General features: G+C 37.9%; 1 protein-coding gene across 19 annotated transcripts in view; it reads right to left on the bottom strand.

Moving 5' to 3' along the window:
• Nucleotides 1-18,263, bottom strand: part of cacna1g (calcium channel, voltage-dependent, T type, alpha 1G subunit) — a 205,111-nt gene that overhangs the window by 16,734 nt on the left and 170,114 nt on the right. For 12 of the 19 annotated variants that reach the window (XM_086063907.1, XM_086063910.1, XM_086063913.1 and 9 more), the window contains 6 exons: nt 18,200-18,250; nt 8,386-8,537; nt 7,567-7,676; nt 5,251-5,384; nt 795-865; nt 83-161 (listed from right to left, as the gene is read on the bottom strand). In XM_086063907.1, coding sequence (XP_085920033.1) covers nt 83-161; nt 795-865; nt 5,251-5,384; nt 7,567-7,676; nt 8,386-8,537; nt 18,200-18,250 — 597 coding nt within the window. The remainder of the gene's footprint in view (nt 1-82; nt 162-794; nt 866-5,250; nt 5,385-7,566; nt 7,677-8,385; nt 8,538-18,199; nt 18,251-18,263) is intronic. The other 7 variants (XM_086063911.1, XM_086063914.1, XM_086063925.1 and 4 more) reach the window with 3 other exon arrangements.

Raw genomic sequence — 18,263 nt, 5'->3', positions numbered from 1 at the left:
CTGCGTTTGGGTCCTAATTCTGCACCTCACATGACACATGAAAAAAAAAAGCTTGATATCTTCATGCATAAAGTGGCCTTACTCAAGTCACCAAACAGCTCCACTCCCAAGGCTGCAAAGATGAAGAAGAGGAGCATGAAGAGAAGACCGAGATTTCCCACCTGTGGAGTGAAAACAGGAAGCGAAATGGATTTGTCAGATTGCAAAATACGAGGGGAAGCCGCTAAGAGAACATGCAATAAAGAGTCCTAAAATATAATGGCTATTTTTTTATGGGAAATATGAAGTAACTGGCTATGGTAAAGAAACGTTTTAGGATTTTTTTTTGTTATGCATATTAACATAAAGCAATATGTCAAACCCCCTTCAGTAAGATGCATTAATTATAAGAATTTTGACAAGCTGGGAACAGTAGAACTATTAAATCACTTTGAATTACAAGAAGAATACTGTGAACATAGGGAAGTGTTTTTTTGTGTGTTATTTTCTCACACTTTTTTTGTCACCTCCAAATTACCACCTGAAAAACCTTCAAACCCACCAAGAGCAAAACCTTTGCACCTGAATTCACTTATTAATAACTGCAGGGATGCAGATATGCAAATAGGTGCCTTCAGATTTGGCAACAAGGTCACAGTGAATAGGCACACCTTTGCATCAACAAAAAATTTTTTTCGACATAATTGCAGCATAGCTTCTGTTGGGATATGAACAATCCTTGTCGGGGGCGGACGAATTGGGAGTTGCGATGATGTGGAAGAAAAGCAGGTTCAGTGGTTGTGGTTGTGATGTACCTGAGGCAGCGCTTGCATAACTGTGTCTAGCAAAGCCCGCATCCCCACCGCCATCTTTAGGAGCTTCAGTACTGCAGGGAAACAAACACATTGTGGTTATTAAGTTATTCTTTGAAAGTTTCCAGAAATGTTGAGCGTATGGTATAACTCATTACTCATACATAAAACGACAAACAGTGTTCAAAGGTCCAGAGTTGAAATAACACAACATGGTTAGAATGACTTCAAGGTGATTAGTATTAGTATAGCAGTTAATGACGCTAAAATACACCTCTGTGAGTCATTAAAGCAGAGGTAACAATTAAGACCCAAAATAAACATTGTGCAGGTATCATCAACATGATAATGAGACTTTGGCAGGCAGGAACCTAAAACCTAAAACGGTCATGACTTCATGATAGAAATAACAATTCTGCTTACCCAAGCAATTAAGCATATTCGTCTTGTGATCTCACCACATTTTGGAATGCTATTTCCTATTAAAAAATATAATGAGTTTTCAAGTTTTGGAATATACATCCAGCCAGTGTTAATATAATGTTAAATAGTCTCCCAGCTGCTGATGAAGCCTGCAACTTTTTTTCCGCTCTCTTTATCGATTCTTTATCTATATTAAACATATGCTTTATTAAACTGTCTAATAAGATCTCTTTAACTTATTCAAACCCAAAAACGTATAAATATGTTTTCTATTACTTTGTCCTTCACTCGCAAACACGTATTTATACGGGGTTTAAAAAAAAGACGTTTTTTATGCTAGAGCATACAAAAGGCTTTTATTCAGCTTCCGACCTGAAGAGGTCGCTTAAAGCAATGGTAGTTATTACAAAAAATGGCCAGCAGGTGGCAGCAGAGTATAAGAGATCAGCCAGTGCCATGTTGCAACAAGCTCTTTTTCACAGTGTTTTCAACAGTTTTGTGAATAATGATTAAAGTTAGCTATATTTTAATGCTAAATTGCTGCAAAACTGAAACAGATACAAAAAGAGACTCTAATGTTTATTTTGCTGGGTTCCATGTTTTTATCGCAATAGAACACAATATTCTGTGGGCCTTCCAAAATCAGTCAAAATCCAGTAAAACAGCCGAGAGCAAAGGGGGTTGCTTCAGTGAAAATGGCTGGAAGTGAATGAGTTAATTGCCGCTACCAAAGAGGATGTTTTTTTGTTGTTTAAAAAAAAAAAAGTTTAATCATTGTTTCAAGTTTCATCTGGATCTGAGCCAGATAGGGAGTAATTTTGATGTAAATCCCATTCAACCTTATAGTTGTCAAATCCAAGCAGGCTATAATTTGTTGCACTTGTATTTTATCACATTCCGTTCCCTCCAGAAGAATGAAACTTTAATTCCTTTAAGCCATTAAAATCCTGGATCGTAGTAGTTCACTCATTGATTTTGCAGGTGACAAATGTTAATGCCTTGGCAGAGGTCTGCACTTTCTGAGTGCTCTTGTTGCTTAATGATTTTTGGCACAAGGTAGCGGTGTAAAACCCAAATGTGTGACCAAAAAGCTTATGGGTTGCTTGCTGGGCTTTCTATTTTGCATTTAGTCCTACGTAGTTCATCATCTCATGTGACACAGTACATGACGTCAGCCAATTGAATAATAGTAATTTCCAGCTCGTATAAGTAAACGTTGCCACATGAGGCTCTCAGAAAAGGAAAGAAAAGGCAGAGTTTATCCAAGGTAATAACAAGACAGCAATATTCATCACTATAATTAATTAATTCAAGAAAAATATGGTAATTTTTGCTCCAACAAGCCACAGGGACAGGAAAACAAATATATTACGGTATTTGAAATTAAACCAAAAGCAGTATATTTAAAATAAAATAAAAAGTACAGATAGAAACTGCACAGTGAACTGTATAGAATTGGTGCACAACATGAAAAAAAAGGGTAACACATCTGGTATAGTAAGGCTCATGCTATTTTTCCTGTATCAATCTGCATTGCTAATGTGATTGTATGTAAATGTGCAATCTCTGGGATTGTCTGGCCCCTTGGTGCCCCCCCCCCCACTCCCGCCTTCTTCAATTTGACCCACCATCTGTTTAACAAGATAGCCTGCCACTCAGTCAGATGATTGGATGCAAGGAAACCTCTCCACCAATCAGCTGTACCCCTTACTAAGTTAGCACAGGTTTGAAAAATGACTCTTACGACTTTTGTCATTGCTGACACTTTAATGTGAGTGGTCAGCCTTATGTAGTTAGCAAATTAGCTTTGTTAAATATGCAAACAGTTTGTGAGTTGCTTATGGTACTAGCATGAGTATTGGGACTATTCTCCTGTCATGTGTGTGACATTTTCACAACAATGCTCTTGTTCTTCCGGGCTTCAAGCTTCGGCAATAATTCAACCTTGTAAATTAGGATATTTATTGTGTCTTAGGTTAACACCGTCAACATATTTAACCCTATGAAGCCTGAACCATGAAATATATGAGAGAAAATTCTGATTCTTTGTAAATAGAGTATTTATTAGTCCTTTTGAAAAAAAAAAATTTCCCCCTGAAAATTAACATCCACATATGACTTTTGATTTGTGTCATATTTGACACATCCGGTCACAATGCTTTAAAAACAGTAATTTGCTCCCCAAAGCGTATTTAAACGTTCTATTTTAAATAATGCCATGGTCCCAAAAACGTGTTTATATTTATTTTTATGCTAGAGCATACAGAAGGCTTTGATGCAGCCTCTTACCAGAAGAGGTCGCTTAAAGCAAAAACGTCCCGTAGGTGCAAGCAGAGTATAAGAGATCAACCAGGGCTGTTTCAACAAGCTGTTTTCCCCAGTGTTTTCAACAGTTTTGTGAATAATGATGAAACTTTTTTTTTCTTTTTTTTTTCTTTTCTTTTCTTTTTCTAATGAGCTCAGTATTGTTCATTCGGTAATTTTACCGATTAGACATGTCATCATCATCATTTCTCTTTTATTATTATTATTTTTTGTATGTGGGTGAGTATGTGTATGTGCTTGCGTGCGTGCGTGCGTGCGAGTGTGTGTGTATTCATTAGTTCACCAAAAACCTATTAAAAAATCCCATACCGTTCACCGTTCAATAATGATGAAACTAACCGGTAGCTATATTACAATGCTTATTACTGCAAAATGGAAACATTTTTTTTCCTGAGAAAGAAGAGACTCTAACTTTTGGTAGGTTCCATGTTTTTATAGCAATAGAACATCATATTCTGTGTTTCTGCTATTTTTTTGTTATAGTGCTGGGTTAGGTTGGCAGCATATTGTATTTTGAATGTATTTCATTGGTATTTCCTTTTTCTGCTCTCTTCACTGATTGACTGATGTTCTTAATTAGACGACAACTAGTGTTCATGTTCTTCCATTTCTCCAAGTTAATACAATAAAAAATATGTTACGTAGTCAGTGTAAATGGTTGACGTTCAATTAAAGGGATACTTGACTCATTGAGCCATTTTCAGCAGTGAAAAATTAATATTTTGTCTGGAATGAATTTAATAATATCATTAATTTTCATGTACCATTAATAGCTTTAAAAACTATTTTTTACACTACGCTTTGATTGAAGATGACATCACCTGTGCTGAGGAAGTAAGTAATGGCCAATCATGGCTCACCTGTTTTCTGGGTTTGGTCAGCAAACTGAGCCATGATTGGTCGTTACCTACTTCCTCATCACAGGTGATGTCATCTTCAGTCGACAGAAAGTGGGAAAATGAGTTTTTAAAGGTATTAATTCTACATGAAAACGTTATCAAATTCTTTCTGGACAAATTATTAACTTTTTACTGCTGAAAAATGAGTCAAGTGTCCTTTTAAGTTGTCATGTATTATTCCATCTCACTGTGACTTCCCAAACTTGGGTTTGATTAGGTTTAACTGTACTGTCATTAAACCGGCTTTTGTATTCACAAAATCATTGTTCCATTTACAATCCATGCTTCACTAATATTTTCTTAAAAGGTAGTTGCCACATCAGGTGTCCTCTTTCTCTGTCGTGCTCCCTTAGATTATGTAGCTCACATTCATTTATCTTCCCTAAATTCCTATCATCTAAACTTTTCCCCTTGTCACTTAGTCCTCTTTCTCTCTCCTTTCACTTCATCGTGTAATCTATTTTCAGTTCGGGAGTTATTAATCACTGCTGTCGTCCTTTTCTTTCTGTTCCTTCATTTATTATGACATAGTCTCTCCATACAGTCTCAGTTAATGGCAGCTTTATTCAGTTACTGTCATGATGTTTCTTGGCGCTTCCAAACTACACTTTCTTGACTTCAATTTCTGACTGTGGTTTGTCAGCTGGCTGCTTCCGTCAGTGCCATCTGCTCCTGCTCCTGCCATATAAAAATGACAAAGAGGGAGACTCCCGGGGATGCGGACGTGTTACAAAGACATCTTAAAAATCAGTGAACTGCGAGGGAGGGAGGGAGGGAGGGAGGGTGAAGGTCTGTAGGCTGTTAGCTCATACCTCGCGCGATCCTCAGCACTCTCATGATGCGGATTATGGTCGGGTTAATGGGCAGTGACGCGTTGACCTCGATCTCCTCCAAAGTGATACCCATGATGGACAGCAGCACGATGGCCAGGTCCAGCTGGTTCCACCTATACACATGCGCTCACATCAGTCCAAAACTTGCATCACTTCCCTTCATCCAGGCAATAGCTACATTAGCTTGAATACATTTTTTTTTACAATAATAATAATAATAATGGATCTTGATTATTGATTAGAAGAAATAGTAGTAGTGACGAAATATTTATAGTATCATTTATAAACATTTTCAAGCAAACTACACACGAACAATACAGTATATGCATGTGAGGTGTAAATATTATTTCTGTCCACTTGTGGTCACCATTGATCCATTCTTCACCAAAGTGACTGTGAATGTGTGTAAGGTCAATTCCTTTTTTTTTGTTGTATACTAAAATTTAAATTGCAGATTAAAGGGGAACTCAATCCAAAATATTTTTTGACAATATGTTCTATGCAGCACCACTATTTTAAATCTGGTATTCTGGTTAATACAGCGTTTCGTCGCTATAACGCGGTTCACTTTTCGCGGCCTCGCTGTTTCGCGGATTTGTTGTAGTGCAATTTTGCCTGCATTTTTTTTTTTTTACAGTAATGTACGTATTTTTATGAAATTTATGAAGGTTTGAACATTGAGAACGTTTAAACAAGAGAGAAATGTGAGAAAGTGTAACTGCCTCGATGAGAAAGGTGTATAAATTGTGTGGTGAGCCTTAAAACATTTATAATTTATGTAAAACATAAAGCTAACTACTTCGCGGATTTCATTTACTGCGGGTATTTTTGGGACCTAACCCCAGTGGATAATGAGTATTGCATGTATTGCATTAGTGAAATATGAGTTAAGCAGCAATGGCCGTCTTGTCACTTGCTGTTGATTGAAGATGACATCAATGTTGCTCAGGTCTCAGTTAACAACCAATCACAGCTCAGCTTAAGAAAAGAGGTGAGCTGTGATAGGTCGTTGCCTAAGCCCTAAGCAACTGTGATGCCATTTTCAGTCGACAGCAAGTGGCAAAATGGCCGCCCCCTAAGATGGATAAAAACAGCTGGATTTTTGCTGCACAACTCATATTCCACAAATGTGATATTAATCAGAATGTCAGGTTCAGACTAGTGTGGTCACATATAACATATTATTGTCAAGAAATGTTTAAGGGTGATTTCCCCTTTAAAATGAATAACATTTCATATTTTGTTGCAATAACTGCATCAAGCCTGCCTGCACTGCATTGACTTCACCAGCCTGTTTCATTCTTCATTTGTTCCAAAACTTTTTTTGGCTCATTTCTGTAATTCTTTATAAAATCCAATCTGATTCTTTTTACAGATGAGTGGTTTGCATCTCGTGGTATTTTGCATCCAGCCATTTTCGATAACACTTCTCCTCATTAGGGCTGTGGTGGACTATCCCAGGTGGCTCAGAGTAAGAGGAAGAGTACACCAGCTCGTCGGCAGCTACAAATAGACAAACAACCACGCACACACAATTTCACACTTACTGACATTTTAGAGTGTTCAATTAACCTATGCATATTACATTTGTGAAGCATAGCAAATATTTTTGGGAAGTCAAGTAAACTTACATAAATGTTTGATTATAGACTTTTTGGAGGTTCTGGGTAATTAGACTAATTAGACAAGAATGAATTTTTTTCAGTTTTATAGAACAAGACACCAGCTGCTTCATATCCTGGCATTTTCTATCAAGCAGAAAATGTTTGGAACCTGATAAATGTGTAAAAAAGTTAGAAACAATAACGATGAGTGATTGTGCTAATCATGTTCATCCAGTTCCTGTGCTTGAGTGTGTTGTGTCAGAATCAACTCTGGCGAAGAATGGACATGACCACCTTGAGTAAATTAGTTCCAAAGTTATGATACCTCCACTTGAGGTCTGTGTGAGGCTGCTTTCATATTAATGAGAAATGCGTGTGCGTGCGTGCTTTCGCGCCACGTTGTGGTTTTCATCGGCAAGCCAGAGATTTCAAAGATATGAAATCATTTCAGGCAGCTTGTTTTATGGGTGTTTAATGAGGCGTTTTTTATTCATACAGTCTTCAACCATCTTCTGATGAGCTAATGAAAAAAAAACTGTTTCCATCAATCGGTTGGAATCATGTTGTCAAAACCAGAAAGTTTAAGCTACCGCAAATGTTTGTTGGAGACTTGTGTTTGAACTGTCTTGGAGACACTCTGATAAATCATCTCATCAATCCCGGGCTGTCTGTCAGCTATTCAAATACTAACTTGTCCTTAAAGAAGCGTCGAAAACCAAAGGCAACCAGTTTGAAGACTGACTCCAGAACAAAGATGAGAGTGAAGATGTAGTTACAGATCTTCAATGCTTCATCCAGTTCCTGAAGATTGAGCAGAGAAGATGAATATCATTAAGACTGCCAATATTAAAAAATAAAAAATAAAAAATAAAATAGAAACATTCAAGTTTGACCCAAATGTGCCACAACGACTTGGAATATATATATATATATATATATATATATATATATATATATATATATATATATATATTAGGGGTGTGTGAATTGCCTAGTACCTAGCGATTCAATTCGTATCACGATTCATAGGTCACGATTCAATACCGATTAATTCTGAAACGAATCCATACATTGATTATTGCGATTTAAAAAAACCCTCTAATTTAGAAAATACTAATCAGTAAACTTGTACATGTACACTGTAAGAGTTGTATGATTTTTTTTTTTTATCTGAAAATTTAGGCTTATAACTGAGCCACAGCACTGAAATAAAATATTAAGGCCTAATGTTCCATTAATATAACATTCTTCCATGTTTAATGTGTGAATCCTAACCCTAAGTAAGACGTTTTGTTGAATATTCCCATAAAAAAAATTGATGTTTAAAAATCGATTCGGCTGCATATCGAATCGATTCGAGAAATGCGCGCTGTAATATCGCTATATATTGCCGAATCGATTTTTTCTAACACCCCTAATATATATATATATATATATGCAAACTGGAATAATCCTTGGAAATTGTCAGGTTAACATTATTACCCCACTTTCCCCCTGCACCACATCTGACCTTTGGCTGCTGGTAGTGCTCCATGGACATTGTAATGACGTTGAGCCCTATGACGATGGTGATGAAGAGGTCCAGGTAGTGGCTGGTGCACAACTTGTGGATAACCAAACGGGTGGGGGAGTAATCGGAGTAGTAGGGCTTACTCTGAGCTTCTGTTGGAAGTGGGGTTTGGAGGGGGGTTGGGGGTTGGGGGACAGGGCGCATTGAAGAAGGAGGTTGGGGAGGCATTCATAAAGTGAGATAGGAGGTAGTACAATGGGACAGTGTAAATTAGAGCTGCTGTGTTATAGAGCAGGCGGTAAAATCTGAAAAAGAGGTTAGTTAGTGGTCAACATACATTTATTTATAGATTTGTAGATGAGTGGGGCAAATCAGCCAATGGACAGAGTAAGACAAACCTTCCTGTGGCTAGCTGGTATGAGCAGTTCAATTAAATATCCTCATCTTACCATGTGATGTGAGCTACACAATATTATTCGACGTGTATGTCTTATTGAGCTTATAGACGAGCAAGGTGCCACTATATTTTTAAGCGGAAGGTTTCACCATCTCACAGTGTCCCTCTGATTGCCTCCTCTCATCTTTTTCCACATCGCTCCTCTCAGGAAAAAGACCTAACATGAGAGAAATAGCCCGATTAATTTGTTCCTCAACTCTTCCCTCCACCCAGAAAGTGTGTCAGGGTGAACCAAACTGAACCTGATGAAGAAGGGAAATGTTGCTTGACCTCTCAGTCGCATCATCATTCCATCAGTGAAAGAGAGGACAAAAAAAAAGCCCTCTCTGTGATGTGAGCTCGCCTACTATACCCGACACCCAAACTCCCATGACTACTGTTACTAATAAATTTGACTTATAGAGCGTTTCTAAATATGCAAAGAAACTATTTACAACTAAAATAATTAAGTAACAATATTTATCATCATAATAATCTTGTAAATTACGATATCACACTTTCAGATGCAAATATGTATTACTAGTGATCGACAAATGAAGCTTCATGAAATATTCATGAAGCACATTTGATATGTTTTACTCCTCTAGATGGCACTCAATGTTTTAAAGATAGAGTGGACATTTAATCAATATCCATTGCACTAGCCTTTATATTTAACCCAAAAGCCCCATCTAGATGAGTAAGAAAATATTGCATGTGCTACATGAAGATTTATGAAGCTTCTTTCTCCCAAACTTGAAAATCCTAAATCCTAAACTTATCACCTTTAACAGTTGTTAGAAATAAACAAAAAGTGCTAACGTGCTAAACCTAAGTGACTAAGAGGACAGCAATTAGCATTCCCTTCCTCAAGAAGATTAAATCCAAAAAAACTTCAAGACCTACTACGGATTTATTTTGGGGGGACAGGGGCCGGGGGGGACTTAGATCTAATTGTCGCTCGCTTATCAATTTTGTATTTTTTTTTATGTGACAGTACAACTTTTCTTATTGTTGATTCTGTATAAACATGCTTCTTGATTTTTTATTCTTGCTAATGTCAATAGCAATACTTCATGTAATTTGTTTGTACATTTTTCTGGTTTCGTTTTCTAGACTTATAGATCCAAGTCCACCTCGGCTGACTGTCTACATTCCGTCATCCACAGACATGAAGAAAAACACTTCTAACATAACTCTGGTCCAAAAACAACCGCAAGACTGATGCTCCTAAACATTCTCTTTCAAATAGTCCAACTCGTGTCAAATCATACAAACTCTACTTGTGACACGAGTGAAAATCTTGAGTTGGACTCGGTCTGGGAGTTGCTTTTGGATGTGGCCGCTCTCAAAAATATACTCCATATATTTCTGAGGTGGTCTTTTTTTTGGGAAATACAGACATGGTAGCTCTTACTTTGTTTGGGACTGATGAATAAAGAACATCACAGTACAGCACCGTGGGTATACTGTGACTGTGCAGGTGAGCGTATGTTAGGTTGGTCATGTAGTATATGGTTCTGGAACATACTCTTGTGCATGTGCCCAGAATGTGGTGATCATATGAGGGCGCCAAGAGAGGTTTGAGGATGTGAAGGTTGTGCTCTTCAAAGTAAAGTTAGGTCTGATCATGAGACTTGAAACTACACGACACTGGTATGGCTTTGCTGGAGCTCCTCTAAATGTGATTTGAGGCAGTGGCACTTCAAAAAAGTGTGTTTTGGGATGAAATGCAATGGCTGATGTAAACGACCTAAAAAGATTGGTGATAGTATGGATGGCTTTGAAATGAAGAGGTGGGCATGTAAAGCAGTGCTCGTTCAAGGTAGATTAAAACCATCATCTCAATTTTTAGCTTCTTATAATGCACGCATCTGCTTTTATGCCTCTTTCTTTCATGGTGAATGGGGCAAACCTTTATACTCTGTGTCTGCCTTCGGAGTCAAACACTGTCAGCCTGGTTTTGAAATCCAGCAAACACAGAGTCTAAAAACAATTGTTGACAGGAACATCCACTGTAAGACAATAACAAAAAAACAAAACAAAAAAACTGGAGTTCCAAAATGCTCTGCTGCCTTGCTTGATAAATATCAAAGAAACGCCTACAAAGGGAGAGAAGAAAGGAAACCAATAAGAAAGTACAGTCACCATGTCATGACTTTCAAACTGGAGAGGAGCAGCAGAGCAAATTGCCAAATCCAGAAGGAAAGCATCAAAGAAATAAGACATATAATCATTCAAACATGATAAGGCGTGATAGCAAACACTTTCTCGTACTGTCAAACACACAGTGACACATAGGCATTGTGATTTTTTTCACACACTCACACACACAACCCAACACATTTTGCTCGTGGAAGACAGACACACATACATTGTGCTGGTTTGCATGGCAGACTGACACACCTCTTTCTGAGTCATACTTGAGCAATGAACCAACTGAAATGTGGGATTGGATGGTAAAGGAAAGCGACTGGGCAGCATGAGTGGAGGGCGGAGCAACAAGGACAGCAGCAATGACAGGGCACAGAACTGTGGGAAGCTTCTTTTTTTCTTTTCTTTACAGTAACAGTGTTAACCCTTCCTCCTTTAATGAACATATACAATAGCTCACTTCAACCAGATGTCAATTTCCCTCGACTTACCACGACCACACGTCATCCATCCATAGCTATTTAATATCAATGAATGCTCTTCAAAGACACAGCAGATAAAGGCGTTATATATGCAATGTTATGTTGACACTTTTGTTCATAGTTTAGCTGGTCCTGCAATTTATACTCAGGTGTGACTTACTGCAGAAAGAATTAGAGCTCGGACTAGCATCCAAAATCCGTTTCCGAATCGCGTTAACTCTATTTTGGTGGTTGGCAAAAACTTTAGGCGCACAACCACCGATTGCAACCTTCGTTCTGAAGGTTGTGGTAGTCCACCAAAAGTATTTCCCAGCCGTTAAAGAAAACAGAATTAATAGTAGAGGAAGTAGTAGTTGAAGTAGAAAAAAGCAAATAATAATTAGTAGAATGAAGAGGTAGCCTAAAGTAGTAGTAGAAGAAGAATAGTATAGTGGAAGTAGTAGTAGGAAGAAGAAGAAGAAGAAACAGTTTTTGTGCAATCCCACATCTATCTAAAATGTTATACCTAATTATCCATCCATCCATCCATTTTCTGTACCGCTTGTCCTCACAAGGGTCGCGGGGGTTGCTGGAGCCTATCCCAGCTGGCTTCGGGCAGTAGGCGGGGTACACCCTGAACTGGTTGCCAGCCAATCGCAGATACCTAATTATGTTTTTTCTCAAGTTGGAGGTCCTGAGTTTTTATGTGACTACAAGATTGAAAAAAAAAAATCCCTTATTCTTATCCAATTTCCACAAACAAATGTTGTTGGCTTGGTCTTTGATTTACAAGCACAATTTTTCTCCCAATAAAAGCTTTATTTGGAAAAGCCGTCCTATCTTGCATAAGAATAGACCTTTATTTGATCCAAATTGGTTTAGTAATAGCATCATTCTGGTTAGCCAATTACTCAATAATGAGGTTTTATTTTTGAACAATTCAGAATGTTTGAACACATTTAACCTTCCAGTTACTCCAACGGAGTTTGCTACAGTTATGGAATTTTACTTCTTTTGAGAGGGGTAGGAAGAAATGGCTCTTTGCCTAAATTGGACCCCAAGGCAACTTCAATAGGCACATTTTGTCTAAGTACTTCTGTGAGAAACAACAATTGTAATATACGTTCTTTGTTTCAGAGAGATATTTCTACAACTCCATATGTGGTTTCTTACTGGTCTGGTTTTGTTGATGGTTTACACGTCTTTTAAAATTTAAAAATCCTATCAAAAATGATCTCCTTAGGTTCAAGAAAGACATTTGTGTTGATTGCTCATTCTGTGAAACATTGGTCCACCTATTCTGGCATTGTCCTTACACCAACATATTCTGGAAAGATGTGTCTTGTTTTATTATTGATCATATTGAACCAAATTTTTGTCTTTTCTGGAAAAAAAATACTGTTTGGTTTCTGTAATAGTGATAGTAAACAAAAAAAAAAAAACTTTCTAATAAACTTGATAATCATTTTGGCGAAACTTCACATGCACAAGTTAGTCATTCGAAACCATTGTTTTTGAAATGGAAACCAAACAGTCCATCAAAACTATATTGAGATCTATCAACAAGAAAGCGATGAGAACTTTGGCTTTATGCTCTTTTTTTTAATGTTTTTATTTAAATATTCCCCCTGGCTTTTTTGTGTGTGAGTTTTTTCTGTATTAATAACATGTTTGTGTAGTGTTCACAATTTGTTTGTGTATTCTGTTTGAAATTGATTAATAAAGTTTAAAAAGGAAGAAGAAGAAGCTTCAGAAGAAGTAGAAGAAGAAGAAGTAGTAGAAGTGGTAGTAGTCTATGGCAAATAATAAACAGTATAGGCAAAATAGCCGACCAGGATTCCACCTTTGGCCACAATGTGATACAGGAATCTAATTAGGGTAAGCCATTTAAACTCTCCTTTTATGATGTGGGTCAAAATGACCCGTTTTGTAAATCTAGAATTAATAAAACTGATTAAAACTAGACTGCTGGCCTCCATTTTCCATTTTCATTTTTTAAATTGCATTGCAATGCAGTGAGTTATGTGATATTTTGGATGATGAAATATTTGAGCGGGTCACATTGACCCTTGAAAATTGTTGTAAATAAATGAACACAACAAGAAGGCGACTTATACTCTGGAGCAACTTGAATGTGTTTTCTTGTTCATGATGCATTTTTTGGACTGGTGCCACTTATACTTTAAGGTGACATAAAGTCCGAAAAATGGTACATCAGGATTTTGTTTGGTTGTTGCGCGCACAATCTTAAGCATTATACTAACGAGTAGTAACGACTATTGTATACCAAAGTATAAGCACAACTTACAGATTGCAGTGTAGAAGTACAAAAACAACATTGTTTTTTTATACATAATCTATGAGTACAACAGTTTTGCTTGGAATGGATGGGATGGAGGTCAAACACCATCAAAAATGTAGACAAGGCAAAGTTGATAATAAAAATAAATCATCATCATCATAATAAAAACACTGTTTTTCCTATACAGTACTTTTGTTGTACTGTTTGGAGTGAATAGTTTCTTCAAAATCATTTGCAGACTGTATGAATTAATACTTGGGTATCTTTGGCAGGGCAGCCTAGCAACAGCATTTTAACATGCTGAAACTGATTTATAGCTGTTCTCACAATGTTCTGTAATTTGTTTGAATTTTACATGGTTTTCGATTCATTTAATTATAAATAAATGAACAAATAAATAAATAAACACTATAAGGGCTGTCCTTTTGTGGATAAATAAAATGCCGTTTTTTGGGGAGGTATTTCCACATGCACACATGCACATGCAGCAATGCCCAGGTTGCTAAATAATAGAGGCAATAATGAGCTTTAGCATTTCAATTTTGTTTATACAGTAGTGACATGTTATAGACAGCAGATTCATTCTGTGTACTCAAGAAACATCTGGATGTATGTGGGTTGCTCAAATGTATTTGTATTTGGAATTGTTTAGCTTTAGTACATATACTCTTTGTGTGATTACAATGTAAGTAGAAACATAGGAATCCCAAGTTTTATATCTTCTAAATAAACTAAACTTGACAGGAACAGACAAAGGCCATATTGGTCCGATCAGTTGTCACTTCAAAAGTACACTTTGTCTCTTTCATCACTACATTTGCTGCAGCTTCAGGGTTTCTACCACCCTGCACTCTCTTGTTGACATTTCTGCGGATGAAATATTCATCTACAAAGTTCCCAATGTAAAACATTTATAATGATTCCGGTTGGGTGGCCTTTCCTGCCGCAAAAGTGCAGTTTTGCTGTCAAAATCATACTACAAATGACTTGTTTTGGATATAAATTAATCAACTTTACTGGCCATTACATTCACATTTTCAGCAAGCCATCACTCTTTCTGTTTTCACCAATTCAATGAACAAAACTTCATCAGTCATTCATGTCAAAGGAGAAGTAAATATGGTATTTAATGTATCCAGAGGACAATGAGCCTCATTAACTAATTTAATGGATATTACATCCATACATCATGTGGCTGAGTATGACCTTCCTATGTCTCTTTGGAATACTTAAACGGTTTATTGTATTCAAAGTAGAGTGCAAGACTTGCGTTTTCAGGCAACCTGCCAAGCAGGGGCAGTCAATTCATGTTGGACCTGCTCCACAAATGTTCTACAACAAGTTTACTTTCCACCTTGTGGCATCAACAATAATCACCTGCGACTTTGACAACCTTCAGCGGGTGTCATATTCTTACTACACATCCGGCGGGGAGAGACTATCGCGCCTCCTGTAATCCCCATGGCTGCCCCTCCCTAAAGGACCAGCGCTATTAATTACATCTTTCGCATGGAGGAACAGGAGGCAAAAAGAAAGTCAATGTGAAACTTCCGGTTAGATTTATCTCTGTTAGCGCTGACCCAGATTCAGTTAGAAACCGTGTGTGTATCAGACTGTGTGTGTGTGTGTGACACAAAAAGAGAGAGAGAGAGGTGGAGGGGCACAGAACAAATTAATTGATAAAATACAGCTATACATGAAATGCGTGTGTCCATTTAGATATCAGTGTAAGAGTGTTGGACACAAATGCAAATGTGTGTAATAAAATGCATTTGTACACTCTGAACTATTAAACTGGATCATGTTGACTTGCTGGCAACAACCATTATTTTCTTTAAACAAGATACAAATACAAAGCGGAGTGAAACCTTGAGTTACAAACGACCCTTTACGAACTTTTCAAGTTAAGCACAACATTTTTTTGTAGAAAATCTGCCTCCAGTTACGCATGTTTTGTTATGTGAACCATTTTAGCATGGATGAGCGCTTGTGCTTCTCGTGCTATGTAACCATCATTGGCTCTGTGTGTAACTCATTGCGATAGTTGTTGTATTTTTTTTTTTATTCTAGAATTGGACCTCAGAATGACTTAAAGCAGGGGTGTCAAACGTACGGCCCGCGGGCCAGATCATACCTGCAAAGGGGTTTAATCCGGCCCGCAAGATGATCTTGTAAAGTAAAAAAATTAGTAATGTCGGACCAATTAAACATACGACCAAAATCAAAACATATGAATTTGTAATTTCACAAGCAATCCTCAGTTGAGCAATGCAACTTGTACATAGAATTGACCTGGATGTCATTATTTTTCACATAACCTATAGTTATGGTTTGTTGAAAAAAACAAACAAAAAAACAAAGACCAACATAAATCAAACAAACGTGCAAACATCCTATAACTTCATTATTGCGCCACACAATGCATTCTGGCAAAACAGGTAGATATAACACGCTCAGAACTCATACGGGCAAAGTATTGCCACGATCCATTTGCATTTTCGTTATTTTTTTAAACAATGAATTTACTGTTAAGCGCCGCTATTTAGGGCTGGGCTGCAAATAGCGAAAATCTGTGTATAACTGACGCCAATTGTTTTAAAATTTATATACCATGATTTTGCTGGTCCGGCCAACTTGGTAATATATTTTCCTCCATGTGGCCCCTGAGCTAATACGAGTTTGACACCCCTGATTTAAAGGTTATGGTTGGCACAGAAAACTCGATGACCTTTGTTTTTACCTCAGGGGTGGACGACAATCCGGCCCACAGGCCAAAATTTGCCCACCACTAATTATATCTGGCCAGCTATATGATGACATGGCGTGGATGAAAAAACTTAATAATTAGGGATTTCACAATAGTCAAGGTATTAAAAGTTAATTTGTATCGTCGTTGTCTTGTTTCACTGAAAAATAATAAGCCGCTCTGCTTAAAATGTAATTTTGTTCAATGATGACGCGTTCAAGCGCTTCACTTCCAGGTCTGGGCTCATGTTACACTGCCAATCGCATTCCTGTATTCACAATACAGGAACCCGATTGGCTGCATAACCCACGTGACAATGCCACATGTCAGGAAGGACAATAGGGTGACCACGAGTGCTATTTTTAGACCGGAAGGCTTCTGTGTGAACAGGAAGGTGGTAAACATAAAAGCGCTCTCGCAAACAACCACGGCTTGTTCTTATTCTCGTTTATCTCAGAAAAAAGCAAACACTGCTGCTATGGAACTTGCAGAAACGACTCCAGACACAACGACCGTCCACATATGAAGGATGTATTTTTTTTAATTAGTTTCCCGAAGCCAAAATCTCAGAGGGATAAATGTGAACGGGGGTCAACGTTTGCAGATGTCCAAAAGACCAGTTTAACGCGAGCGAAGTGAAGACCTTCACCATCATATGTAGTCAACATTTTGTTGGGGGCCATGCTCTTACAGATCACAATCCTGATCCCTTGCCGACCACCACCGTCTCGAAGAGGTAAGCGATTTTCTTTCTTGTTTTTTTGTTTGCCCTTTGGCCCTACCCCGACTGCCGAATGACAATAATGAATGACGAGGAAAAATGCTAAAATGGTTTTGCCACTGTTGTCTACATGCATTTAGCATGACTGAACCACCGAATTTGACCCCCCAGTCGTACGCGTCATGAATATTAATTAAGTGTGGTGACATGTATCGTGCAGTACGCTATAATGATTGGCTGACTGACGCACATGACTTTATAAACAATTTAAACTTTGCAAACAACACAAAAGGCAGCCGTTTATGCTAGGAGCTAAATTGGTCTTTTGATATAAAAAGATGACTAATGTGAATTGAAGTATATGTCGATTATGGATACCTTCAACACACTTAGCGACCCTGAGAGCACTTTGCATACCCATTATCTTCTTGCTGAATTCCTAGTTGGACTTGTCTCAACCAGTTCAACAACAGACAGTGACAACAACATGCTTTATTTCTTTGGCGCCTACTAAAATAAAACGTTGTTGGTAGTGTACTTACGTTGGTGGATGCTGTATTATAATAGCAGCTTGAAGATGATCTCCCTCCTCTTGGTTTATAAAGCAGATAACGCACGATACTGTACTTCCAATACTATTTGTTCCACTGATTCAATGACAACTTTTAGCACTTTTGCATCAATAATAATTCAAGAAGCCCAGGGCAGTATTCTATTGATGAGGCTGGTGCATAGTGTGGTGCAGTGGACAGCGAATGGTTTGCGGACAGTGTAAGAGAGCTGTGAAAGACAAAGTCACAACAGAAAAAAACCCAAAAGCATGTCCAGTGGACTGAGGGCTGATGGAAGAGAGGCAGGAGGGCGGGAACACGTGATGGGACCCTACCTCCCATGATTACTGAACTTAGAACCCTTGCCACCATGGTGGGTGGTGATGGTCGGTGGCAGTGTGAGGAGTTAAGGGACAAAACAGAGCATGCTGGGAACAGGGTACCTTTTAATGTGCCTTCAGAGAGGGCCCAACTCACCCCTGGAACCATTAAATCTAGAGGAATGAG

This window comes from Leptonotus elevatus, chromosome 20 (assembly GCF_054856555.1).
Source record: "Leptonotus elevatus isolate MCC_2025b chromosome 20, RoL_Lele_1.0, whole genome shotgun sequence".
NCBI classification, from domain to species: Eukaryota; Metazoa; Chordata; class Actinopteri; order Syngnathiformes; family Syngnathidae; genus Leptonotus; species Leptonotus elevatus.
This window is presented reverse-complemented; position numbering and strand designations above follow the sequence as displayed.